Source organism: Momordica charantia (assembly GCF_013281855.1).
Source record: "Momordica charantia cultivar OHB3-1 chromosome 9 unlocalized genomic scaffold, Mcharantia_2.0 BLBB01000009.1, whole genome shotgun sequence".
Classification (NCBI taxonomy): Eukaryota; Viridiplantae; Streptophyta; class Magnoliopsida; order Cucurbitales; family Cucurbitaceae; genus Momordica; species Momordica charantia.
In genome coordinates, this window is record NW_028275167.1 from 31,597,280 (window position 1) to 31,622,605 (window position 25,326).

Here is a 25,326-nt window from a genome sequence, read left to right on the forward strand (position 1 = left end):
TTTTAACAAAATTGGGACTTATTTGTAAATTGTTTTAAAAAATAAATAAAGGATGGTCTAATCACGTCCTCAATGTATTTTTCTAATTTTCTATTATAGTATAATTTTTAAATGTTTTATAAAGATCCCTTGAAATTATTATTATATCCTTCAATATATATATATATATATACACTATAACCGTATACAAAATTCAACAATAAAATAAAGACAAATAACCTTTAAGAAAATAGTCATCCAAACATTTATTTCTAAATCTTTTTGAAGAAAAACATAAATTTGTTTTTTTAAACGATCCCAAACAATCTTTAAAATCGTGACCAGATAATTGGTAAAAAAAAAAATCAATATTATACATCATAACAAAATTATTAATCTTCAACGCATAATTCAAAAAATATATATATAATAATAATAACTTCAAAATAAATCGTTAGTAAAAAGACACTAAAAAACGTATATTTATGAATTTAGAATGCAGAGTTTTCCAAACCGATTAATATTTTAAAACTATTTTGAAATTTCTATTAACATGAGAACCAAATGATTAACGAACCATGCACTACAACGTAAATCTAAATCCTACGACATAAAAATTTTCGGGCATGAAAATGAAGATTCCGAGCTTCAAGATTTATAAAAGAGAGACTGAGAAAGCCGAACAAAACGGTTAGAACATTGCTTTTTCAACTTCGTTGCAGAGTAATCAGCCCTTTTGCTGCTGTTTGGAGTTCTTAGCATAAAACAATCTACTCTTACTCCGTCACAATCACATATAAATCAAATTCAACGGAAGCCTGAAGAAGAAGCATATGAGTTGCTATCCAAAGTCCGAGTTTCTACTTCTCTCGTGAGGCTCGTGGAGTAAACATTCACAGACAAAAAATTCAAACAGAATAGAGCATCTTCATTAATTCATCATAATATAACAAACTTCACAGAAGAGAGCAAGAGAGAGCGAGGGAGGTCCTCCTTAATAGTCAAAAGGCAAGGGTCTTTTCTTCATTCTTGTCAATGAAATAGTGTCAAATGACTCATTTTTACAGGTCTAAAGTAATACTTGTTATAGTCATTGCATCACCAACGCCCTTCTGCTGATCGGCATGGTTACATAGGGAATATATTTCCACTTCATGGTTTTTTCTCCATAGTATTGGTTTATGCTCCAAAGACGTACCGTAACATGTACGTATAGAAACACTAGAGCCAGTGTAACTGGTTTCTTATATCAAAAACAAAGAAAAGAGATGTTCAAAACCTCATCTCAGCTTAACAAGCATGCTCTAAACCAATATGAACATGACATGGAACACCAAAAGATTTAAAATCGGAAAAGCATTTTTAATGAAGATTCAATACTCAACCCAATGATAGCATTAGAAGGTAGGTCATCATAACATGATGAAGTCATGCCTACTCGGTCTTCACTCTGCTAATGTCAAACTTAACTATCATAGCCAAGACCCTGTCCTAACCATTGTGCTATACAAGAACTCCGCCGGTACATAAACCAATTCCTAAGAGATGCATAAAGCTAATTTCCATTTAAACCAAATAAGGAAAATAAAAGTTTTTGACAATGCTACGAAAATTACATGAGAAAAGGGGTTTCTCATAGCAAAAATACCTATAACTTTTCTATTTGCACCAGGTGTAAGAGAGGGTAACTTGTACAATCTTGTAATATTTGAAACCAAGGAAACACATTATGATGTAGTGTAAACTCTAGAATAATTGGTTGCCTGCTAGTATATTAGCTGTTAGTTGGTAAATTGGTTAGTTAGGCATCTATTAGTTGCAGCACTATTCGAACCCCCTCTCCTGCTGGCGGGCGGATGGAGAATGTCCGAGATACTTCGATCCAGCCACTTTTTAGGAGTTGGTTTTGGAATACCAGTGTTTAGAAGGTAAAAGAAAAATCATTATCATCAATAAAGTTTCTCTTCATTGGTTCAATTTAAACCAAAACAAAACTGTTCAAACTCAAAATCAAACGGGTTCCACTTAAACCGTTTTACATTAAAAACGGTTTACTTGCACAATAAAAAAAAAAACTTGAAAAGTTAAATGATTTAACCTAAATTTAACATGTATTTAAAATAAAGTTTCTCTTCTTTGGTTTACACCACATTAACCATTTCATTGTTTAGCTATGCAGATTCTATGAGATAAACACATGAGAATCCAAAGTCCTCATACCCCAATTCCAAACCTTGGACAGGATCACAAAAGAAACCTAAAGAAGAACTCGCAATTCAAACATTGTTAGAATAACATTTCCATGAAACATATTGCATACAGCCTTCAAAAACTAGAGCATAAAAGAGGGCAAAAATATCAAAGTTTACAAAAGAATGTTGCCTAACTTCAGAGCCAAGCTATATTCCACTATTCACCATTGAGGAATAATTTATGCTACATACAGAAGACCCAAAGACATAGCAATAGCATAGGAATGTTGAATTATGTAAAATTGAAAAGTCTTCCTGGATATTCTGGTGTGTGGATGACAAGCAATGTCCATCCTCTAGACAAATCAGATCAGTTTAATTTTTTAGGATGTCTTCACGATAATTTAGGAATCAAAAGCAATAGCCAAAGGCATAAAAGATAATTGTCTTTCTCTAAAACTTCAAAATTGTAATCCATAACAACGGTGCATGTATCATCATTCTGTGGACACTAGACATCCAATGGTTCAAACTGTATGCTAATACAAGAACAAGATCGGTCAAACTGACCTACTTCTTAATAGGTTTCTTCTTCAAAACCACAGGCGGCTCAGGCTTGGGGTATTTTTCAGCCTCGCTAGGATCCAGCCACTTGAGCTGGTGGCGATTGAAGAAAGCCCAATTCGGAACAGTGATTAATGTGGTGAGAACCACACCGCCAGCGTAAACCAACATCATCACCCGAAACGATCCCACGTTATAGCCTGTGCAAAAGGCCGCCACGGCAGATGCAACCAACACGATCTGCATCATCTGCTCCGCTAACTTTTGCCCTTGCCAGTCCATCTAAAATGTGGAAAACAGAAGATAATCGTCAGATCCAAACCGGTGCGGAGGGCGTAGAACATCAATAGTCGAGCCAAAACAGCTAAGAAAGAAAAATTACAAAGAACTCCATAGGGAAATTGAACTATAATGAAGAGCCCTAGACAACTGGGAAAAAGGAAATCGTAGGCGCGCTATGAACGAAGTTAAAAAAAGACGCGATTGAAACTGAATTCAAGAATACAGTTACCTGAATGCGAATGTGCAGACAACGATGTGAAAGAGGAATGATCCGCCGGAGGAAGTGAGTTGCAGCCGCAGGAATGTGTTGATTGCTTTGAGGAATCAGACGAAGACCGGTATGACCTTACCAGTCCTCAAGACTACAGTCGTAAAATCTCTGCCGTGCGATGAATTCGCTCATCTACTCGACCGAATAAACAGTAAATCGAAATAATAAATTTTCTTCGTAAAATACAATTTTGTTCGGGATAGATTTTTATCTGATCCTCAAATTTCAAAAATAACCATAAAATAGTTCTAAAAGATCTGTCGACCTTTCATTAAATTGAACATAAATTAGTATTGAAATTTTTACCTTCTGTACAAATTTCGCTAATATATCCACCAATTGAAATTAAAATGAACGTAAATAAATCACCAAAATTCATTAATTTCAATCAAAATCAAAATTTTCTATAAAATCAAGTCAGACTTGTACACAAGATTGACCAATAAATAGATCTCTCAAAATAAATATTTTATGATTTATTAAATGCACATTAGAATATTATATTTAACTATTATTCAAATAAAATCAATGCTTATTCAAGTTTAAGAGAATGATTAGAACCATTGTGGTCTAAGTTAAATTTAGAAATAAAAATGGACATTTCCCTAGTAAAAATGGTGGTCCATCATGTACGAGCTTTTCAATCAAAAGTTTGTAGGTCAAAAAAGAAAAAGAAAGTGATACATATATACATCATCGGTTAAAAGTAGACTAAATAACATCTTCATTCATATAAATCTTTTAAAACAAAACTTAAGTTTGAAGTGGAGATTATTATAAAATTATTATTAATTCCGTTTTCTTTATTTAAATAGAAAGTTGATTTTCTTAGCATAGATCGAATAGACTATTAATAGAGTTTATCAGATTTATACCACAAGTCCTTCACTTCTATATTGAAAAATACATTTGCCTCCGCAGATTTAAATGATAACAAGAAAATTCCAATTTGTATTATAATTTGTCCCGCCTCCAACCATTGTTCAATTATATGGCCCCACAAAATGTTTGGGTATGGAATTAGAAAATTTCATCTAAAAAAAAAGTCACTACATGCAATAGTAATTTGTAGATCACATCATTAGATCTCCTGGTCATTCATTCAATTTCTGTTTCCATTCTTTTTATCATTTAATTTTACTTCACAAAATTACGTAAAACGAGCACTGATGGAGGGATCTACTTAAACAAAACTGAACCATAAAATTCAGTTCGACGCTGTCACATGCAATGTGATTCAATTTGGTTTTAAGAACGAACAAAACAAAATCAGACTATACAGCTGAACTGATAAATGATAAAAATATCATCAGAAGCAAAACCTGGTGTGGACCCTGGTTAAAAAATAAAAGTAAAATAAGTCTTGATTTCTATAACTCCTCGATTAAAAGGAATAGAATCCAAAATTTAGAAAAGAATTCCTAAAAAACAAGATCGACGTTTTTGTAAACTTACAAAGTTAGGGGCCACTAGATACGGAACAACTCATTCTATATTGATGAAAGCAACCAACTCTATCGGAAAGAAAAATGACAATAAAAAATAGATCAAGATGAAGCACCACTGCGGAGAACTTGACCTCTTTTGGCTTTACTTGCTGCCAACTGGGTCTCAGGCTGCAACGATCACCAACGGAAAAACAAAGATTCAAAAAGCAGCCCTAAAATTAATAAAATGGCGTGTTAACCCAATGAACTATATGGACTAGAATTTACCTCTTTCTTGACAGGTTCTTCCTTTTCTGACAAAATAAGCTCGATGTGGCAGGGGGATGACATATAGGCTGCAAAACATCAGACATCTCATAGTTTATGAAGCGATTTAACCAGAGATAACAAAGAGGTTTATTTGAGCTCTAAAATAACATACGGTTAATTCGTCCATGAGCTCGGTAGGTACGACGTCTTTGCTTCTGTGCTTGATTCACCTGAATGTGGGAGATGATGAGAGAATCAACATCCAGACCCTTCACCTGAATGGGAGATTACCATAGTCAGTACCAAAGCGATATTCAAAGAAATAAAATGAGTGCCAGGCGAGGATGATTATACATACTTCAGCATTACTCTCTGCATTCTTGAGCAGATCTAGTATAAATTTAGCAGATTTAACAGGCCAGCGTCCTTGTCCATTTGAGTGCCTATTTTTTGCCTGAGCAGTTCGTCCAACACCCCCACAGAAACGTCTAAATGGAATAGCCTGTTTGTGGGCAAGGACATCCTCCAAGTACCTTTTTGCCTTGGCCAAGGGCAACTTCCTGAGGGCATGAGCAGTCTCTCTCGTATTCTACAAACATAAAATCCAAAGGTGAATACAAAAGTCAAGAAATTATACAGGGGAAAACATCAATTCATGATCTTCATAAAAGCTAAGAAAAAAATTCAATTAATTAGCCAAGTAAATAGGAATTAGTGGAAGGGAACCATGAATATGGTGTCATTGTCAAATGCTGGAGACCGTATACTTTACTATAAGAGCATCCGCAACTCTAAAGTGGAGACAAAAACATTTATATTTTCATGCTAAATAAAGCCTTGCACAAAACAAATGCGCTCAAGGATAAACAATTTTTATGAACTTATATTTACATGATCCACCTTCGAAGACATAAACCATAATGTATCCATGTATAGAAGCATTAACTGAACCTATAGCAACTAGTTCTACAGAGGTTCACCCAATAACAATGCATTCAGTATCCATGAATTATGTGTGAGCCGCGTTCCCAAAAGATAACAGAGCTCTGCCTTTTTAATCAGGATATATATATGTATGCATGCATGTATACATGTGTCTGTGCGTGTTGTGTGATTAATTGAGGCCAAACATAGAATTGCAGTGTATTTGGTATATTGTGAAAGCAATATTATTAGCTACCAAAGACTTGGAAAACATAAAATGTTAACATTAACATTCGTACCAACATCATCAGCAATAAAACCACAATGCTCTAAATACAATAGTTTTTCTTCATTCACTTATTCTATGTATATATATCATCTTTTAGAACAATATGCTATATATTAATAATGTAGCACCATTTACTGAACCTTCAGCAACTAGGTCTACAGAGGTTCACCCAATAACAATGCACTTAGTTTCCCTGAAGTTTACGAGAGCCCTATTCACAAGAGGCAACAGAGCCCTGCTTTTTTCATCAGGTTACAAACAAGGACATTTTCAGAAAATCATACATGCAGGCCAAAAAAAAGTACAACAGTTTCTTCATAGTATGTAGAATTCAAAATTATTTACAAAATAATATTTATAGAGCGTAAATCATTAACATTTACACTTTGTTCTTATAACCAAACAAAAAAAAGGCTCATAAACAAAACTTCTTAAGGCACCAAGGACCATCGATCTCTCTTAATATAAACTTACATATAAATCATGAAAGAAGTTATAAAGATTTATGTCGCATCATTTACTGAACCTTCAGCAATTAGCTCTACAGAGGTTCACCCAATAATGATACATTAAGTTTTCCTGAAGTTTACAAGAGCACTATTCACAAATTAGGCAACAGAACCCTGCTTTTTTCCATCAGGTTACAAACAAGGCCAGTTTAATAAAATCATACATGCAGGCCGTTAAATTATAACAGTTTCTTCATAGTATGTAGAATTGAGTATGATTAACAAACTAATAGTTATAGAGCATTAATCATTAACATTTAGGCTCCGTCTTACAGCCAAACAAAAAAAGGCTCATAACCAAAACTTTGTAAGGCTCCAAGGACCATCAACTTCTCTTAATATAAATATACATATAAATAGTGACAAGAAGCTACAAATATTATGTTTCATCATTTACTGAACCTTCAGCAATTGGCTCTACAGAGGTTCACCCAATAATGATACAGTCAGTTTTCCTGAAGTCTACGAGAGCACTATTCACAAAATAGGCAACAGAGCCCTGCTTTTTTCATCAGGTTACAGGAAGTCTCAGATAGTAATCAAATACACGTCATCAAGTTACATTAGTTCATAATTAAAAATATTGTATATGCCATACGGCACTACGATCAATCCAAAAATTAACTAAAAAATATATATTATGACAATAAGCTACAAATATTATGTCGCATCATTTACTGAACCTTCAGCAATTAGTTCTACAGAGGTTCACCCAATAACGATACGACGTTTACAAGAGCACTATTACAAAATAGGTAACAGAGCCCTGCTTTTTTCATCGGGTTACAGGCAATCTCAGCTAATAATCACATTCATGACATCAGATTAGATTACTGCATAATTAAATGTATTGTATATGGAATTACTCGCAATCCAAAGATTAACTACAAAATATTTACTAATGATACAGCTCAGTAAACAGACTTACAACACACAAAAAGGTCTCAACAGTAACAGAATTAACTTCAAAAGCAGATTTAGTAATGCACCCAAGTGAACACTTTGAAGCAGACTGATAACTAACCGAATTCACGGGGAACAATGAAAAGAGAAGGTAGATGAGGCTGCTGTGTTACCTTAAAATGAACTCTGAGGTCAGAGCCCCGCGCTTTGCAGGCTGCACAAAATAATAATAATAATAAGTATTAGATTAAGTACTCCTAACATAACTCGGGAACTTCAAAAATATTGAAACGCACAAGAACAGCATGACGAAAATCGATTTGATACAAACAAGAAGATAGTATGAAAATGAACTTACACTTGGTAGAATTGTCCGGCTCCCTTGAGTACTTGACCTGAAAAAATAACATAAACAAAAATCCGAAATCAGAAGACCTGCTAAGATTATAGAATCCGAAGCATTTCACAGACGAGCAGAGGATCAAAATAAACCGAAATAGTAAAGTGGAACAGTACCATGGCGGCTGATGCTTCTTCACCCCTCTGCTACCAACTTGAGTCCCCCAGCGAGCGAGAGAGTCGGAAAGAAGAGTTTCGAGTATCTTATAGTAAAAAGGGAAACCCTAATCCTGAACCACATGGACTTCATATTGGGCCGGGCTTTAAAGGCCCACCATCGTCTTTCCTTTGTGCACTGTTTCGTGGCATTTCGAAATTTATGGAAAACAAAAAAAAAATGTACCATATATTTTTAAAAGCCAAAAAAAAAACATGGCTATATATTTGTGTGTATTGGTCCCAATGTTTGTTTTCAATTTAGCCTCGAACTTTTTTTTCAGTTTTAATTTAGTTTCATATCTTGAGGTAAAATCACTGGGGACGATTCAGACTCATAATCTTCCTGTTAAAACTAAATTTATGTTGATGATAATGTCAAGATACTTAGTAAATTTGAATAACTTTATCAACTAAATTGAGTCATCTAATAACAAACCATGTAAAAAAAATCAACAAATTTCTTATAAATTTGAATAATAGATGATAAACATTTTCTCAACCTAATTCATCCTCTAAATTGTAAAGGGGTAATTTGAACTAATTTTAAAAAACTAAATAATATGACTTAAACGTATGGTTGTCCTAAAATCAACTATTGATTTTACCATTATTCAAAGATTATTCAGCAGTGTATGAGTCTCTGAGTACATGTCTGTATTGTATAAAAAAAAAAAAAAGTATTATGTTTGTCATGCTAGATTTTTTATTCCTTTCTTATAATACTAGAAGGTTTTTTATTCTCGTTGTTAAATTACTAATTTTGTGTTTTTTTTTATAAGTTTTACTGGGATCCTTATGATTTAAATTCCGTTTCAATTTAGACCCAATATTTTTTTTACTTACAATTCATTTCATATCATCTGATCAAATTTCATGAACCATTTATATCATTACAAGTTATTATTCTATTAAGTATGTGTAATTTTTTTCAAACAAAAAAAAAAGAAAGTCGTGTATTGTATTCACACGTTGGTGCATTTTTTATATATAATTAATTTACTACTTTGCCGTTCATACATTGATGAGATTCATGACTTTTTTTAATTAATTAATTATTTTTTATTTATACTATGAATAATTTATCCTTTAACAAAATTTTATATCATTTTATTTCTATTAGTTGATGTGATTTTATTATAAAGTATTATACATTCATCTTTAATTTTTTAATTTTACTTTATTGCTATTGATTAATATCAATCAAATTTTAAAATATAATTCATTTTTATTAAACATTATAATAATAAGATTTAATAATATTTTATATTAAATGATGGCTATTCTAAAAAACGTATTTAGTTAATGTAATTTTATTTTAATTATTCTTATTAAATCAACTTTCATAATACAAATATTTACTATTAATAGTATATTAGTAAAATAAATTAAATTTTATTATTATTTTAATAAAAAAATATTAGCATAATAAATATGTATGTTAATAATTGAATGACTGGTCCTTGTCATTGATATCCTATTTGTCACATATATATAAGTGGAAGTTTGTATAATCTTGAATTATAAGATGTTCAAGTGCCAATGTCTCAGCATTGATAATGTATGCAACATTCATATACTATAATATATTAAAAACACATTCTACACCTAAAAATGTTGATAATGTATACAAAATTAAAATATTGGTCGAGTCGTTCAAATAATCTTTTAATATTTTTTTTACCGCAGAACATGAAGTAGAAATTAAATGATAAATATGAAATTAACTCAAGAGTATTTGTCTATTTGATACGTATCCGGATTAGCCAAGTAAGGAGGAGGAACCCATTCACGAATCACGCATATGCCTCCCCTCCCTCTCCATTGGCTCTCTATTTTTTCCTTTAATTTTGTATTTTCCACTTTCCCACCTAATTGTAAGAAAATTTATATGAAATTGACCATTATTTATTATAGTTTATCTATTTTCCTAGTTGCATTTAGCATTTTTAGCCGTGATAATTATTTTATTTTTATATACATGTTCCTTTTTGGAATTGAACCCATGCCCCTGGAGATGTCAATTCGCATATGAAGCCAACTAGCCAAACAACATTGTTTTGGAACAAATTGCGCATATTGTATCATGATTTTAACTTCGTTCGAAATTCATCCCAAGTTATTGAAACTCTCTCGTAAATCCACAAATTTTATAACTTGGACAAGATTTCTTCGAACTCGTACAAGTTTTGCATGATTCTCAGGCAAGTTTTTTCAAACTTGTCCGAGTTTTACAAGAATCTCAAACGTATTTTCTTCAAACTCGTATGAGTTTTGCCCGAATCCGAGACAATTTTTCACGAGTCTCAAGCGAGATTTATGAATTTTTGGCGAGATTTATGCAATCTCGGGTGAGATTCAAGCTTGATATTAATAGTCATTGACCATAAATCAAATTAAAAAGAAAAATCAAGAGGAAGAGATTTATGCAATATGAATTCAAGTTCAAGATTTATGCCCATTCTAATTTCATCGAACGCAAATAAAAAAAAATCATTATAGATTAAAGTTGTATTTCAATCTCTGTTTGAATGAAAAGAAAGTGACGAAAATCAAAATCAAAAAATAAGAGAAGAGAAAGAAAATAGAAAAACGAGAGTAAAAATAAATAAAGAAATAAACGGGAGTGAGATATGATATTATATGGAAAAAAAATGGAATCGGAGAAGTTTGAAAATAGAAGAGAAATAAATGGAGGAGGGGGAGATAAAGGGAAGAGAGAAGGGATATCATTGTAATTTTATTGTTCTTTTAATTGAATAAAATATTGATTTAGGTTAGAGAAGAAAATTCGGAAAGATTAGGTGATTAGAAAGTAAAAGCTTTTTTTAGGTTATTGGTTCTAATTTCCCATCTTACTGATCTGTCGGCAGCATGTAGTTTTCCATTGGTAAAGTGATGTATGGGTAAAGCCGAGCTTTTCTGAAATCCAAAGGGCTAAAAATGTAATTTTACATAATTTTTTTGGAAGGGAAAATGTAAAAATTTTACATAATTTATATGCTGCTATATAATAAACAACGCCACTTCGCCGGAAGAAATGCTCACGCTCATTGCACGCACCCAAGTTTCGTTCGTTACAGTGCAGATCATGGCGAACGATTTTCCCGATAAGAACATCCTCCAAAGCCCCGCCCTTCTCCAGGTTCTTTCCTATCTGAATCTTGATTTCACTCTAATTCCGAGTACTAATCAATATCCCTGCGCTGTGCCGTAATTACGTTAATTTCCCGCGCTTCTGCTACAGATCAATTAACTCGATGCTTGAAATTTAATTAAAATCTGTTCGAGAAAATGGATGAAGTTAATGACCTAGTTGAAATTGAAAGAACGTGTATTTGATTGCAGTATATACTGGAATCCAACGCCTATCCGAGAGAGCATGAACAGTTGAAGGAACTCAGAGAAACCACCGTCGGAAAGTTCGACAAGTCTCGGTTCGTTTCTGCTTTTCTCCAGGCATTTAGATTTTTCCGATTTCAGTTGATTCCATTCGATTCTGATGTGATCGATTTGGTTGGATTCAGTCGATTTGAGTCAATTCAATTGATTCTGAAGGATTAATTACAAAAGAAAACAATCGTCCAAGAGACTTCTTAATAATTTAGAATGTAATTTGGGGACTGTGTTGCATTGCAGGAGCGTGATGGGCGTACCGGCGGATCAAGGATTGTTTCTAGCAATGCTTGTTAAACTGATGAACGCTAAGAAAACGATAGAGATCGGTGTATTCACTGGCTACTCACTCCTCACCACTGCGCTTGCCCTGCCCGCCGATGGCCAGGTAGGGCTTAATTTCCCCTCAAATCTCCATCGCCGTCGCCAGCTAATTAATATTCGTTAAAAAATTACATGCTATCATTATTTTTATTTCTGTTTTTAGATTAAATTATACGCTTGGTCTCTCAAGTTTTATTGTTACTTTAACTTTCAATTGCGGATTTATCTTATTTATTGTAAATTTTTAATTTCATGTTCAATAGATTCTTATATTAATTCCATCAGTTTAACTTTTTATATATCATACTACCTATATATATATTATTCAAGAACACGTTAATTTTGAGTAGACTTTACAGAGACTAATTATATATAACTTTAAAGCATTATGAACTTGTTAAACACCTTTAAAAGTTCAGATAAATTTATAATATAATCTTACTGTTTTGTTTTTGTCTATTTACTATAGATAACAGCAATTGATGTGGATAGAAAGTCGTTTGAAATTGGTTTACCATTTATCAAGAAGGCAGGAGTCGATCATAAGATCAATTTTGTGGAATCCGAGGCATTGATTGTCCTGAATGACCTCCTCAAAGATGTAAGTTGCATTTTGAACTTTTGATCACGGTTTTCTATTTTTACTTTTTATAATTTAAATTTAGTAAAAATATAGTCCTCTAGTTTCAAAATAACATGTTACAAGTTTTCCTTTCTGGCCCCTAAAGTAGATCTACATTAATATTTTATATAATCTACAACCTACTCCATTATAGTTTTAGAAAAAAACAAAAAACAAGCCAATGCCATTGCATCCACTGTCGTGCATGTATTATTAATGGAAGATAATATTACATATTTTATTTGAGAGGCTGGATATACAATAATTCTTCTTCTTCTTCTTCTTCTTCTTTTTTTTTTATATACAATCATTCTTCTTAATCTTTACTCTTTAGGCCATCTTTTATTTTGTCTTTAATATTATATTTTAAAATTTTAAATTTCATCTCTAGCCTATTTAAAAATTTCAATTAGATTATTCCATAAAAAAATTGTTGACAAAAAAAAAATTGTATATCCAATTAAATAATTGTTTTGTTAACATATTTATACGCGTAATGTAATACATGAACTACTTGAACTTAATTAACACATGATGTTCAATTTGTCACAAATATACTTTATTTCTTTAAAATAACATCTCTAAATAATATGTCAACGTGTTTAAATGTATTTGATAAAATAATAATTTATGGCAGATCAATTTTTTTATTGACAACTTTTTATTTTTCTATGAGATTATTTAATTGACTACCTTTAATAGGATTTTAAAAGATTAATAGCAAAATAGGATTTTAAACTACTAAAAAGAATCAATATAGCAAATTGCATAAACCACCGATGAAATAGGATAGTTTAGCAAATTGCATAAACCACCAATGAAATAGGATAGTTGTTATCAAAGCGAGTCTAGTTCAACGCATATATTTCCAATCAAGAGGTTGCGAGTTCGATCCTCCATCTCGATATGTTGTACTGAAAAAAAGGATGGTTGTTATAATTGTCTTTTAGAACTTTCAATGGTAGAAATTAAATACTCAAACTTTAGCTAATTTTTCAATAGTAAAAATTAAACCTTTAAACTTTCTTAAACTTTCATAAGTGAGAAAATTGTACCCTTAAACTTTCCATCGATAAAAATTAAACTCTCACTTTGAGAGATAAATAGAGTAAATATAGATCAATTTCTTTTTTAAGATTTAAGATTTAATGAAAGTTTATGGGTCTAATTTTTTAAGGTTTAAGTCCTTCCAATTTTCGTCCAGGATAATTCATTTGTAGAAATGCATGCATGTCAAATTATTAATAAATTTCATTTTATATATGTGTGTATGTATTAAATTTTTGTGGAAATTGGTTGGTAAACCATGCCTGTAATAGTCCCTTAGGTCTAGAGGCTTCTTCATCCATGCCCCATTTTGTTACTCTTTAATTCTGGGTTTTTTTTTTTTTGGGCTTTTGCCCCTTTATATGTTCCCCCGAGAGTAAAAAAAAAAAAAACGTAAAAGGCAGGAGGATAAAAGGGAAATCTCACCCTTTCATTTTATGTATATTTCGGTTATATTTGCCACTTTAGTTCTACTTCTAAAGTGATATTCTTTTAAGAAAATAATTGAAATTAAAATATTTGTGAACACAACACTCAACAGGGAAAAGAAGGAGAGTTTGATTTTGCATTTGTGGATGCGAAGAAATCGGAATACATAAAATATCATGAGTTGCTTTTAAGATTGGTGAAGGTTGGGGGAGTAATCGGGTACGATAACACCCTGTGGTACGGATCGGTGGCCCAGAGCGAGGAGCTGGTTGAAGCAGATTTGAAGGATAATAGAATTTACATGCGAGAGTTAAATGCGTTTCTGGTTAACGACTCGCGTGTGGAGATAGCTCTCCTGTCCATTGGAGATGGTCTTACTCTTTGCAGGCGTATCAACTAGTTATCTCTATCTTCAAGTTTCTCTAAACAAATCTCATATTGTATTGTATGAGTGTGATCTTCCTCCATAGTCCGTACTCGGTCATTAATAATTAGCCTCAAGGCTTGTCAGTTTCTATGTTTTTCCCCCCTTTTTTCTAATGAGTATTTATGGTTTGTATTTGTATTGACATCCCGTTAGAATTTTAACTATTTTCGTTGTGCGTGTATTTTAGTTGTGGTTCATTTTAATCTATGTAATTTTTATTTTGGTAATTGTATTTTCAACTACATTTCATTTTAGTTATTATATTGTGTTAAAATGTTACAAATATGGATCAAAATGGTCTTTTTTTTTTAAATACGAGGACCAAAACGAACCCTTTAAAAAAATAAGGACCAAAATAAATCAGAGATAGAAATAAATGGACAAAGATAATATTTTAACATTATTTTATTTGAACCCACGTACTTTTTAGTTAGGTATTATGTACGTATGTGTAAGTTTTTAACCATGTTTTAAAGGTATTAATAGGTCTAAGTTTTTTAGATCGTGTCTACTAGGTCCATAACGTATTCGACATTTTGAAAACTAATGGACCGGTTAAGCACAATTAAAATTTGAAATTAAAAAATTTATTAGATGTTGATTTTAAAGTTAAAAGTTCATATACATACGATTAAAACTGTATAAACTTATTAGACATAATTAGAAAAGTTCATGGTCTTTGATGAAATAATGTAAATTTGAATAGTGTACTAGCCTATTAATGTGAGCATAGTTTCAAGACACATGACAAATGAATATTAGCAGATAAAATAATATAACAATGAAAAAATTAATATTTTTAATAATTTGAGAAATTGGCATTTACATTTTAGAAAGTTAGTGATGTAAATTCCAATCTTCAACCTTTTAATTTTAGTCCATTAACTTAATTAAGTTCGTGATATTTAGGTCGGCGAACATTAAAAATGTGTACATTCATTAACTTTTAGAAAAAAATTCATCGGAATAGTACAAATATGTCTTTCAAATTTAAACTTAGCATTTGCATCTAGAAACTATGATAAAAAGGACGAAAAATATTTAAAATAACTATTTAAAATAAGACAGAACATTTAGATACTATTATTAACCTAAATAGTGAGATACAAATAACTACTAACATGGTCAAATTAGTTTAGTTGTTAAGGTATGATACAAATAATTATTCTTGTTTCTAATTATAAAAAAGAACAGGTAAAATATTGTCATTTAAAAAAAAATTATTTGGCAAAAATTTGCGGGTCCTAAAATAGTAATTTTCAAATTGGTTATGTATCTTTTAAAATTACCAATTTTATATGCCCCTATTATATAAAAGTATTTCAATTAGGCAATTCTATATTAAAAAAATGGTTAAAATTTGTAAGAACATTTATTTATGCTCAGCAAATTTGATTCGCTCATCAACAAAATTTATTTTCTCCAAATTTATACATATGTGTCTAAATATAGTTTAACAAAATTATTATTTAATGACACGTCAATTTTCGAGTGGAGCATATTTTTCCATAAAGTGACTTATTGAAAACTTAATTATGAATTTTTTAATAATTTAACTTAATAAAAAGTTAAATTATTTATTTTTAAGATGAAGCCTCTTTTCTTAAAAAAAAAGTTGTTTAGAATTATTTATTTTTAATAATTTAACTTAATAAAAATAAATTAACTACTAATTATTTATTTAAAAATATCTAAGGTAAATTAATGGTCGAGAGTTGATTTTGATTAATTTTAAAACAAATCTAACACCATTCCTTTTAATAATAAGCATATTAATCATTTATTCCCATAAAATTCTGTTAACATTTTCCTACACCACCAAACACAGTTATCTTTGATTCCCAGATAACTTAATCCAAGAGATCTTAATCTCAGGCTACATATTTTAAACTTTCAACCAAACGACTCTTCAAGTCGTATTCTTATTCTTATTTCTTACTGAAACTTAATTATGAATAAAAGCAACATTAAAATAAATTTTTGTTTCTTTTCAAATTTTCGACCAACATTTTTCTCAACAAAATAGTAACAATAATAAAAATGATAAATAATAAATAATTTAATTAAACGATCGTAAAATGACTAGTAGGTAGCCTGTCTCATTAATTGAATGATTTTGCAGACAAAATCCAACACGGATACCGTTTTCCCCTTGAATGTCACTATTGCAGGGAGAATTAAAATAATATGATTAGACTAAATTACCAATTTTGTAGTTCTTAAATTTAAAAAACATGTCTAAATTTTCAACATTAAAGACAAACATAGTTTAGTCCTAATTGATATATATCTCGAACAAAGATGTCGTGAGTTCGATCTTACGTCTCTACCTGTTGTACTAAAAAATCAGTAATATATTTATGAATTTTTAAAAGTATATTGTTAAGTTTGTAATAGGACATTGTATTTGTAATACTAGGTTGAATAGATTATTAAACTTTAAAAATGATCAAATATATCTCTAAATTGTTTATTTTATATCTAGTAAATTTGTTAATTTTACTATCCCTATTGATCCGTTTTTCAAAATTTAAAGACCATAAGTGAACCACAACTCAAAAAGTTTGAAGAGCAAAATTGTGGTCAAATTTTAATTAACCGGATGGGAATGAGATGATACATATCAACTAACGAACAATGAAGAAGAAGCATATGATATGAATGCACGTGAAGGAGGAGCGAAGCTACGTGGCGTCGCGACATTCACAACCACCGTCGCTATTTGTTTCTCCCTCCGTTTTCTAATGTCAGTCACTTTAGATGCTCCCGATTGGGATGTTTTTTGGACAAATTCCTAGTGGATAGGGTTCCTCCCGACCCGCCCCATTGGGGAATTTTACCCCATCCCCATCATGGACCTACTAAGGCTTATTAATATTTTAATTCTTTAAAACAATATAAACTTTTTGTTCTATAGAAGATTGTAAATTTTAATTAAATACCATTATGATATTTTAAATGTGGTTTTTTCCTTAGACGAACCTTTAATTAAGAAAGAAGCTTTAATCCAAACCTCAAATATTTAAGACCTGTTTAATAATCATTCTTCATTTTCCGTTTTTGGTTTTTAGTTTTTCAGAAACAAGATTGTTTGATAACCAATTCAATTTTCAAAAAAGTAGTTTTCAAAAACAGGTTTTTGTTTTTCAAAATCTCATTTATTCTTCTAACACTCAACTTTTTTTTTCTTTCTTATATTCATCCCTACAAAATTTATTTTTTACTCAAATTTTTTTTATTTCTAAATTTCTCTCTACAAAATGTATTTTTTATTTTTAAAATTTTCATATTTTGAATATTTATTGTTATTTATATCTCTCCAACATTTTTCTGTATTTTTGTTTTCTTTTTTCTAATAGATCAGTTTCATTTTTCTTACTAAAAAATTAATATTTTTCCTAACTTTTTTCTCTCCAAAATTTCAAATTTTATAACTTTTATGTCTCTCAGTAATTTTTTTTCCTAAAAATTATATTTTATTTTCTCGTTCAATTTTCTTTTACTGTAACTTTCATTTATCTTTGTTTTTATTTATTTTATATAAAAAATTATATTTTGAATATTGTTTTTATCTCTAAATTTATTTCCACTATAATTTTTCTCTTTCTTTATAATTTCTTTTTTTTTTCTTTAACATATCTTTTCTTCCTGACTTTATTTTTTTCTCGAAAATTTTTCTCTTTTTTGTCTTTAATTTTTCTCAACCTATTTTTTTATAAAATTTTCTCTCTCTAATATGTATTTTAAATTTTCTAACTTTTTAAAAACTAAAAACTAAAAATGGTTACCAAACATGTTTTGATTTTTTGTTTTTTAAAAACGATGAACAAAAAATGGTTATCAAACATATATGGTGTTTGTTTTTTAAAAACAGAAAACCAAAAATCAAAAACTAAAATGTTATCAAACGGGCCTTGCGATTTAAATTTTGAAAGATATAACTTTCATATTGGACTTTAAACATTGGGCTTGAGGAGTTATAAAAGTAATATAAAAATCAATAAATATTATTATCATTAATTTATATACATATAAATAACAAATTAAATGGATAGAGTCGGGGATGGGGACGGGGTGAGGGGATCTCCCCATCCCCACCGAGGAATCCCCAACCCGATCAGGTTAGTTATCCGTAGGGATCGAGTCCCACAGTATTTTGCCATCTCCACTCATGAATCGTAAATATAACCCAATAATTCAACACATTTTCAAATGAATAGATATCAATTAAAAGAAATAGATATAAAAAATGTTTGTTTGTTTTTTTGTCGAAAGGTACATATCAAATTGTTAACTAAAAAAATGGTTTCTTTCTGCATATCCAAATTGTTGAACTAAAATAAATAAATAATTTGTTTGTTTGTTTTTTTTTGTTTATTTATTTATTTTTATATCAGGGTAGAAATCAAATTGTTGTACCAATAGTGATCATGTTACTATGTCGGAAGGCCACTGCTATGTATTGCATATATGAATATGATTTATAAGGAAGTAGCATAGCACTTGTGCTTTTGAGAGAATTTAAGGTTGTGTGAAAGAGGAGTTTGAAGGTATCCACGATGTCCAATTTCTAGCGTTACGCTTTTCATTTCGTGATCTTCAGAGTACGTCATAAATTTGGTAGAATATATCACTGATGGTTAATACCCGTGTGATCTCCAAAGTACATAATGATCTCAAGATATATTATTGCAGACAGTTGATATTTGGCCATGAGTTGTCTATAAATACTGAAGATAAACTCGCTTACAGATACACGAGAATCCCGATTTGAATTTGAGAGAAAACTCGTTCAAATCTCTATTGACTTGAGCGACAAGGTGCCCACTATTCTTTTGCAAATATTTCTTTATCGGAATTCACGAGATATTCGAGTGAAATTTCATACTAAAAGATTTAAATTCACTCTATAAATTAAATTAGGAATAACATTAACATACAGTATCTTTTATTTTTTCATTTTATTTTTTTCTTTCTAAATGATGAATCTCAAATGCATCTTTATAGGTGCAGAAATCAAACGAGTTCAATTTAAACCAAAACAAAACTGTTCAAACTCAAAATCAAATGGGTTCCACTTAAACCGTTTTACATTAAAAACGGTTTACCTGCACAATCAAAAAAACTTGAAAAGTTAAATGATTTAACCTAAATTTAACATGTATTTAAAAAAAAAATCACAACTTTTCGGTTTTTTTTTTCAATATAACATAAATTTGACTTATTTTAATACATTTTATCTTTGTCCATGGGTTCAACTAGTTAAATTATGTTAATAGTTTAAGCTTAATTTGGACTATGTTGTTGTAAAATTAAAAAAAATATATTATAATTTAAAAAATACATATTTATTTTATATTCGTAAGGTAAATATTTACAAAATCCACCTTGTACTAAAAAAAATAATAATAAAATTTCGACAATTTGGCTGTTACAAATATCTCTGGCTCACCTGACCTGAGGGACCAAAGTGAGGCTCAGGAGAACCCCTATTATCGTTTCGTTTGCATTCTATCAGATGTTGAGCGCTGGGGAAGGGAGAACTGAGAGTTTGGAGGAATTAGGGAATTACAGAGACCATTCGGCGCTGAGACTGAGATGAGCTTCGTCAAAACGCAAAGAAGCTGCTCGGCAATTCGTACCCTCTCTCCTTCTTCATCCTCCATTTCTCGCTGCGCTCATAGCTCCTCCTCTGGTAATTGTTTTCTATCCTTCTCAAACGACTCTGCCAATTTTTGTTGCTAGTTCTTCGCCCCTTTCCCCAGTTCTTATCGTCTCACTGTTATCCGTAACCGTAAGAAGTTGTGATACAATTTAATTCTTAAGATCGTTTAGATATGAAATCTGACTGATGAATTTAGCCTAATCACTCTGCTGAACGAATGTGTAAAATTGATTTTATATTGTCTTTCGTCCTTCCTTTTACTTTTTTAGTCTTTCAGGAAGGTCATAGTCTAGTGGCTAATTCAGAACTTGATTAGGAAATTCACGACACGACCACACTGCATCAATCTGAAGAAAAAAATAATGCAGGACTCAATTTTGATAATAGATAGATGTGATGAAATGAGATATCTGAGCTATTCAATGAGCATTCATAATCCTTTGGCTACGCACTGGAATCAGCCGTCAGTTGGACCTCCTTTGATAACAACGATCGTCATAATGCACAGAACAGAAGCAGAACAAGTAGAGCGAACCAGAGTATTTTGCGGTTTCTATTTGTATTTAAAGAAACCGAAGTTACCATGGGCATAGTAAGTCGATAAGGAAACGTATAGACAAGGAGCCACGAAACAGAGCCATGTGGGCGATGGTTCATTGCCTAAATTAGAATGGAATCAATATTAAGTTCTCTGGGTTTACCTCTCTTTGGAAGATTAAAATTCCAAATTAGATTAAGTTCTTTGGGTGGCAAGTCTTACCTGGAAAAGTCAATACCTGGTATTTAGAGGATATCTTCCTTTTGTCTGTGCCCACAACGGTATGTTCTCTGTAGCAGTGCCTCGGAGGACCTCGAGTATTTGTTATGGACTTGTCAGTTTGTGCATGATTTATGGCTTCGGTTCTTCAGATGTTTTGGGATAGTTTGGGTCCGTTCTAGAGATTGTAGGACGATGATGGAGGAAGTGCTGTTATTCCTCCCTTTTCGTGATATGAGTTGTTTTTTGTGGTAGACATGTTTTCTGGCTACTTTATGGGTATTTGGCTGGAGAGGAACAATAATTGTTTAGGGGTGGAAAAAACTGTGGATTATGTTTGTGATCTCATTAGGTTTAATACTTCTTTATGGGGATCAGTCACTAAGGCCTTTGTAATTATCAGTTAGACATCATTCTTTTAGATTGAAGCCCTTTTCTTGAAGGGGTTCCCTCTTGTAGGGCTGTTTTTTTTGTATGCGCTTCTTGTTTTTGTATCTATTTTCATTCTTCTCAATTAAAGCGTAGTTTCTTATAAAAAATAAAAAAGAAAAATATTAGAATGGAATCAATCACTATGCCTATTTAGTGATTACGATTTTGGATCCTTTGCAACCACTTTTCCTGTTAAACACTCCGACCTAAATGTATGTTAAGACCATTGGAACTAAGCCTTCTTTGGGTAACGCTGCAAGTTTCAGTCAGATGCACGCAAAACAACCTCACTTGATTCAGTGATTTTCTTCTCGATGAAGTAAGACGGGGCATTAGTATCATTCTTTCCAGTCCCCACTTGGAGGGGTTTTCTTTTAGAAGAGGGAATGAAGAAAAGAAAAAAATGAGGTGAAATAAGGAAAGGTTGGGTACTAGTTTTCATATTACTCATTGAAGATAGCGTATAACTTTGATAAATAAGGAAAGTCATCCTCCACGAGTATAGTAAAATTAGCAGGAGTGGTTTCTACTCAAGCTGTTATGATTTATCTTGTGGTTCACAAGTCAAGTTATATTATGTTTTATTTCGTCCAGGATTAAATGACAGAAATGGATGTGTGCAAACTGCATAAAGGAAGTGGCTGATTTAGTGACTGACAGTAGTTTCAAGTCTGAGCTTAAATTTGAACCTTAATTGTCTTATATGCAGATCATGCAACGTGTGGAACGCCAACTTGGATTGGCAAGGGAATCACTTGCATTTGCTTCAGGCGGAAGGGAACTTTTGAACAAATTTGTATCAACCTGACTCCTCAACAGGCAAGTAAATAAAAATAAAGAAAAACTGTCCAACTGACTATAATTAGAAGGGGAAACAGTTGAGATACAAATCATAAACTTTGTGGTCGTAATTGTTGATGAGTATATTGGTCCTTGACATTCTGACTCCTTTTCTGTTATTTGTTGGCTTTGACTTGCAATGCAAGGTACTCCATGTTTACTAGCTCAATTATGTTCCTCGCAAGTACAATTTTCTCGTGCTGTTAATGTGAATTGGCTTATTTAAAAATGAAATACATTGTAGTCTTTGTATTTTCTGTTTTAAGATTAAAAAAAAAACATAAACAGCCTTAAAGAATCAATTGCAAGAAAGTACCAAGAACTGATTATTTTGACTCCTTAATTATGACAAGGATAGAGGTTATTGTTAAAATAAAATATCTGATTTCACTGTGTTCATTGGAAATAAGCAGATAGATTATGATACAGAGCTAACTGCATTCACATCAGACACGCATCTATTAAGAATAAGACATTTACTTCATATAAATAGTTTTCAAATAAGTAAAGTTTTGATAAAGAAGTTCATTTTTTCTTCATAATTTTCTTCCCAGATTTTCAAACCAATTGAAGATGTAAGTTAATGATTCTAGTCAACTTAGTATGTACTGTGAGTACTTTTAACTGGATGAAATCATGCTATATCCTTGTACTTCTGATTGCCTTTGAATAAATTTATATTCATGGTCTCAGGAAGATAGGTTAAGAAGATTGAAGCACCGCACGAAGGTCCACTTTGATGGTTCAAGAATAGACCACCAGGTTTGCTTATTCTGAAATTGGACGCCTAGGTTTAGTATTTAGAAGATTCCTCGAAGCACAGCAACTCGAGTTCGTATTTTGAATAACTTGTAAACTATTAATAACATTTGCTTCTAATGTCCTTCTACAACATTTTTTATACTTTTACATCTTGTTTTCAAGGATACTTATTATGAAATTTTCACCTAGGACAGGAGGCTCTAAGAGCTTTGTGGTCTGCAGCTTATCCTGGCCAAGAGCTTCACGGGTTGGTATCAGATCAATGGAAAGAAATGGGATGGCAGGGAAGAGATCCATCCACTGATTTTAGGTTGTTATTTTGATATGAGTTGAGGGCTGCTTGTTTATCACTTGTATTACCTTTTGGCACGTTATCCATTTTCATTGCTCTAAAAAGTTTTTACCTAATCTAGAGGAGCTGGGTTTATCTCTTTGGAGAATTTGTTGTTCTTTGCAAAGACATTCTCAGTAAGATCCTATACTTTATTTGATTTCTCATATAAATTTTTAGTTTCTCTCACCTGAATGGGCCAAATAGTTTATGAAATCGGGTTAAAAACTCCAGATAGATCACTAAGTTGTAACATGTTATTACACTTTCACTAATCCTAGTTGCCTTTTTATTGTTTCAGACATCTTTCCAACGTCTGTTGAACAAACAAGGAGGAAAGCCAGCTGCTTGGGAATACCCCTTTGCTGTCGCTGGTGTAAATATCACATTTATGATCATGAAGATGCTTGATCTAGATGCTTGTGAGTAGCAAATCCATTTCTGTGTAATGAATTAGCATACAAATATACCATATAAGCTGCAATACACCAGTAGACTATGAGAGCTTCATTTGTTAAAAGTTCCAAAGCACTGCCGTTTTTAAATTCTTGGAAAGATAACTAAGGCAGCTGACCTTTTCAAATGCAGCAAAACCTAGGACTTTTATCAGATCAGTTTTCCTACAGATGTTGTCAGGTAAATTTCTAAACTCAATCCTTCAACATATCAAGTTTAAATTGTGTATCAATACCTGAGGTATAACTGCCCTTTGTATGATCATGATGGTGTTTTCTGATAACAGAGAATGAGTGGGCATTTGATTTGCTTTACTGTGTCGCGTTCGTAGCTATGGACAAACAATGGCTGGAGAGAAATGCTACGTACATGGAGTTCAATGTAAGAACAACTTAATTGCATCCTCTCTTTTCCCTTCAAGATTTTATGCTTATAAACATAGGAAAAAATTCATCCAGTGGTAAATGCGACATGAATGAAACGCATTAAAAGAGCGAAGAAGATTATATTGATGAATCAAATTATGCACTTGTGGTAGGATGTGTTGAAGTCTACGAGAGCTCAGTTGGAGAAAGAACTTGTAATGGAGGATGTAATACGCATAGAAGACATGCCTTCCTACAACCTTCTCTTAACATTAGATTACAGGTAGCTGACACTGCTCAAAAACTAGTCAATAAATTTTAACTTGTACGTTCTCTCTCTCTCAAGGACAGGGTTAAAGTTGGAAATAAAAAATCAATTATTATTATTTTTGTTTATTTTTAGAATATTGCAAATTCTCCTTACCAGCCCTAATTCGAGGGGCATGGATAAATAAAAACAAAAAACCGTCTGGACAAGCTATAAAGGCAGACTTACACAGTGCATTAAGAATGCCTGTGTCCACCCTCATGCCATCCAATTAAGAAATGAAAAAACTATTTAAAGTTAAACGAAAGGGAAAAGGAAAAACCTAACTTAAAAACGTAAGTTGCATTATTGTCCCTAAACTTCCATCCTTATCCTATTTTTTCATTTTTTATATTTTTTGTAATAATTTATTTTAGTCCATTAATTAAGTATAAATTGATTTTGATTTTTTATAGGTAAACTTTTATGTTACATTTAAAATATAAATATTATGCTCACATCATAGAATTATAATTTAAGTTTTTTTAGTAGAGCAATTTAAATTCAGTATGATGTATTAAATTTACGAATAAATAATTTAAGTTTTATGTTTTACATATTTCGAAAATCTAGTGTATTCAAAAAAAAAAAAAATCGAAAATCTGGTGAATATAAAATAAACAGATAAATGCAAAGTTAAGCAGCCAGAAAATGTTTTAACATGGAAGAATCTCAATTTCTTCTAATAAATCGCAGGCTGGATGTCCTGATTTGAGTTAAAAAACAAAAAAAAGTAAAAAAAAGCCGTCCTGAATTTCTAAATTGTAAATTTGTAATATGATATTCTTAATAATAATAATAAAAAAGATCGAAACTGTCGTGAAACATTTTTTTCCCTCGCTTCGCAAGTGTGACCAAATCACCCGCTTCACGGTAGCATTGCACAGTCTTCTATCAATATCGTTCCATCACTCTCTCTACTGATTCTTGCAATGCCTGTGGAAGAGTTGCAGACAAATGCAACAGTTCCAACTACTGGCTATGGAGTTTATTTATTTATT

The 25,326-nt window shown here is 31.4% G+C and overlaps 4 protein-coding genes and 5 non-coding genes across 12 annotated transcripts; 2 read left to right on the forward strand and 7 right to left on the reverse strand.

Annotated features, from left to right (window-relative positions):
* Window positions 1-2,604: 2,604 nt before the first annotated feature.
* LOC111019652 (signal peptidase complex subunit 1) lies at window positions 2,605-3,426 on the reverse strand. Its single transcript, XM_022296050.2, has 2 exons — window positions 3,247-3,426; window positions 2,605-3,017 (listed from the first exon to the last, which is right to left on the reverse strand). Exon 2 carries the CDS (start codon window positions 3,015-3,017, stop codon window positions 2,742-2,744), a length of 276 nt encoding a protein of 91 aa, XP_022151742.1. The 5' UTR covers window positions 3,247-3,426; the 3' UTR covers window positions 2,605-2,741.
* Window positions 3,427-4,626: 1,200 nt separating this feature from the next.
* On the reverse strand, window positions 4,627-8,240 carry LOC111019795 (large ribosomal subunit protein uL22y). Its single transcript, XM_022296254.2, has 7 exons — window positions 8,127-8,240; window positions 7,969-8,005; window positions 7,784-7,824; window positions 5,344-5,574; window positions 5,158-5,260; window positions 5,004-5,071; window positions 4,627-4,904 (listed from the first exon to the last, which is right to left on the reverse strand). Exons 1-7 carry the CDS (start codon window positions 8,127-8,129, stop codon window positions 4,836-4,838), a joined length of 552 nt encoding a protein of 183 aa, XP_022151946.1. The 5' UTR covers window positions 8,130-8,240; the 3' UTR covers window positions 4,627-4,835.
* On the reverse strand, window positions 5,914-6,041 carry LOC148209336 (small nucleolar RNA snoR74). The gene has a single exon (XR_015787462.1). It is a non-coding gene; the product is annotated as a small nucleolar RNA snoR74 (small nucleolar RNA).
* LOC148209337 (small nucleolar RNA snoR74) lies at window positions 6,316-6,443 on the reverse strand. Its single transcript, XR_015787513.1, has one exon. It is a non-coding gene; the product is annotated as a small nucleolar RNA snoR74 (small nucleolar RNA).
* On the reverse strand, window positions 6,702-6,831 carry LOC148209338 (small nucleolar RNA snoR74). The gene has a single exon (XR_015787522.1). It is a non-coding gene; the product is annotated as a small nucleolar RNA snoR74 (small nucleolar RNA).
* Window positions 7,087-7,216, reverse strand: LOC148209339 (small nucleolar RNA snoR74). The gene has a single exon (XR_015787532.1). It is a non-coding gene; the product is annotated as a small nucleolar RNA snoR74 (small nucleolar RNA).
* On the reverse strand, window positions 7,368-7,483 carry LOC148209340 (small nucleolar RNA snoR74). Its single transcript, XR_015787543.1, has one exon. It is a non-coding gene; the product is annotated as a small nucleolar RNA snoR74 (small nucleolar RNA).
* A 2,913-nt stretch (window positions 8,241-11,153) lies between the features above and the next one.
* On the forward strand, window positions 11,154-14,637 carry LOC111019721 (flavonoid 3',5'-methyltransferase). Its single transcript, XM_022296143.2, has 5 exons — window positions 11,154-11,310; window positions 11,514-11,602; window positions 11,805-11,949; window positions 12,355-12,486; window positions 14,096-14,637. Exons 1-5 carry the CDS (start codon window positions 11,206-11,208, stop codon window positions 14,381-14,383), a joined length of 759 nt encoding a protein of 252 aa, XP_022151835.1. The 5' UTR covers window positions 11,154-11,205; the 3' UTR covers window positions 14,384-14,637.
* Window positions 14,638-19,855: 5,218 nt separating this feature from the next.
* LOC111019720 (ELMO/CED-12 family protein) lies at window positions 19,856-24,414 on the forward strand. Of its 4 annotated transcripts, none has more exons than XM_088117975.1 (9): window positions 19,856-20,105; window positions 21,974-22,087; window positions 22,802-22,866; window positions 23,061-23,176; window positions 23,280-23,334; window positions 23,499-23,619; window positions 23,786-23,833; window positions 23,985-24,034; window positions 24,192-24,414. In XM_088117975.1, exons 1-9 carry the CDS (start codon window positions 20,009-20,011, stop codon window positions 24,303-24,305), a joined length of 780 nt encoding a protein of 259 aa, XP_087974101.1. In that variant the 5' UTR covers window positions 19,856-20,008; the 3' UTR covers window positions 24,306-24,414. The 4 variants fall into 4 exon arrangements, with proteins under 4 accessions (XP_087974101.1, XP_087974103.1, XP_087974102.1 ...); XM_088117977.1 differs by having other exon boundaries at window positions 24,112-24,244; XM_088117976.1 differs by having other exon boundaries at window positions 19,857-20,105; window positions 23,940-24,034; window positions 24,112-24,239.
* Window positions 24,415-25,326: the final 912 nt, after the last annotated feature.

What these genes read in the sequence shown, in the direction of transcription:
- LOC111019720 (XM_088117974.1), top strand. Translation starts at nt 20,009, where the DNA reads ATGAGCTTCGTCAAAACGCAAAGAAGCTGCTCGGCAATTCGTACCCTC. An exon ending in CCTGACTCCTCAACAGGCAA is followed by an intron (nt 22,088 to 22,801) that starts GTAAATAAAAAT and finishes GGTCTCAGGAAG; the next exon opens with ATAGGTTAAGAAGATTGAAG. An exon ending in GTTCAAGAATAGACCACCAG is followed by an intron (nt 22,867 to 23,060) that starts GTTTGCTTATTC and finishes CACCTAGGACAG; the next exon opens with GAGGCTCTAAGAGCTTTGTG.
- LOC111019652 (XM_022296050.2), bottom strand. Translation starts at nt 3,017, where the DNA reads ATGGACTGGCAAGGGCAAAAGTTAGCGGAGCAGATGATGCAGATCGTG.
- LOC111019795 (XM_022296254.2), bottom strand. An exon ending in ATGCAGAGAGTAATGCTGAA is followed by an intron (nt 5,261 to 5,343) that starts GTATGTATAATC and finishes TCTCCCATTCAG; the next exon opens with GTGAAGGGTCTGGATGTTGA. An exon ending in AAGAACCTGTCAAGAAAGAG is followed by an intron (nt 4,905 to 5,003) that starts GTAAATTCTAGT and finishes TGATCGTTGCAG; the next exon opens with CCTGAGACCCAGTTGGCAGC.
- LOC111019721 (XM_022296143.2), top strand. Translation starts at nt 11,206, where the DNA reads ATGCTCACGCTCATTGCACGCACCCAAGTTTCGTTCGTTACAGTGCAG. An exon ending in AAAGCCCCGCCCTTCTCCAG is followed by an intron (nt 11,311 to 11,513) that starts GTTCTTTCCTAT and finishes ATTTGATTGCAG; the next exon opens with TATATACTGGAATCCAACGC. An exon ending in GGAAAGTTCGACAAGTCTCG is followed by an intron (nt 11,603 to 11,804) that starts GTTCGTTTCTGC and finishes GTTGCATTGCAG; the next exon opens with GAGCGTGATGGGCGTACCGG.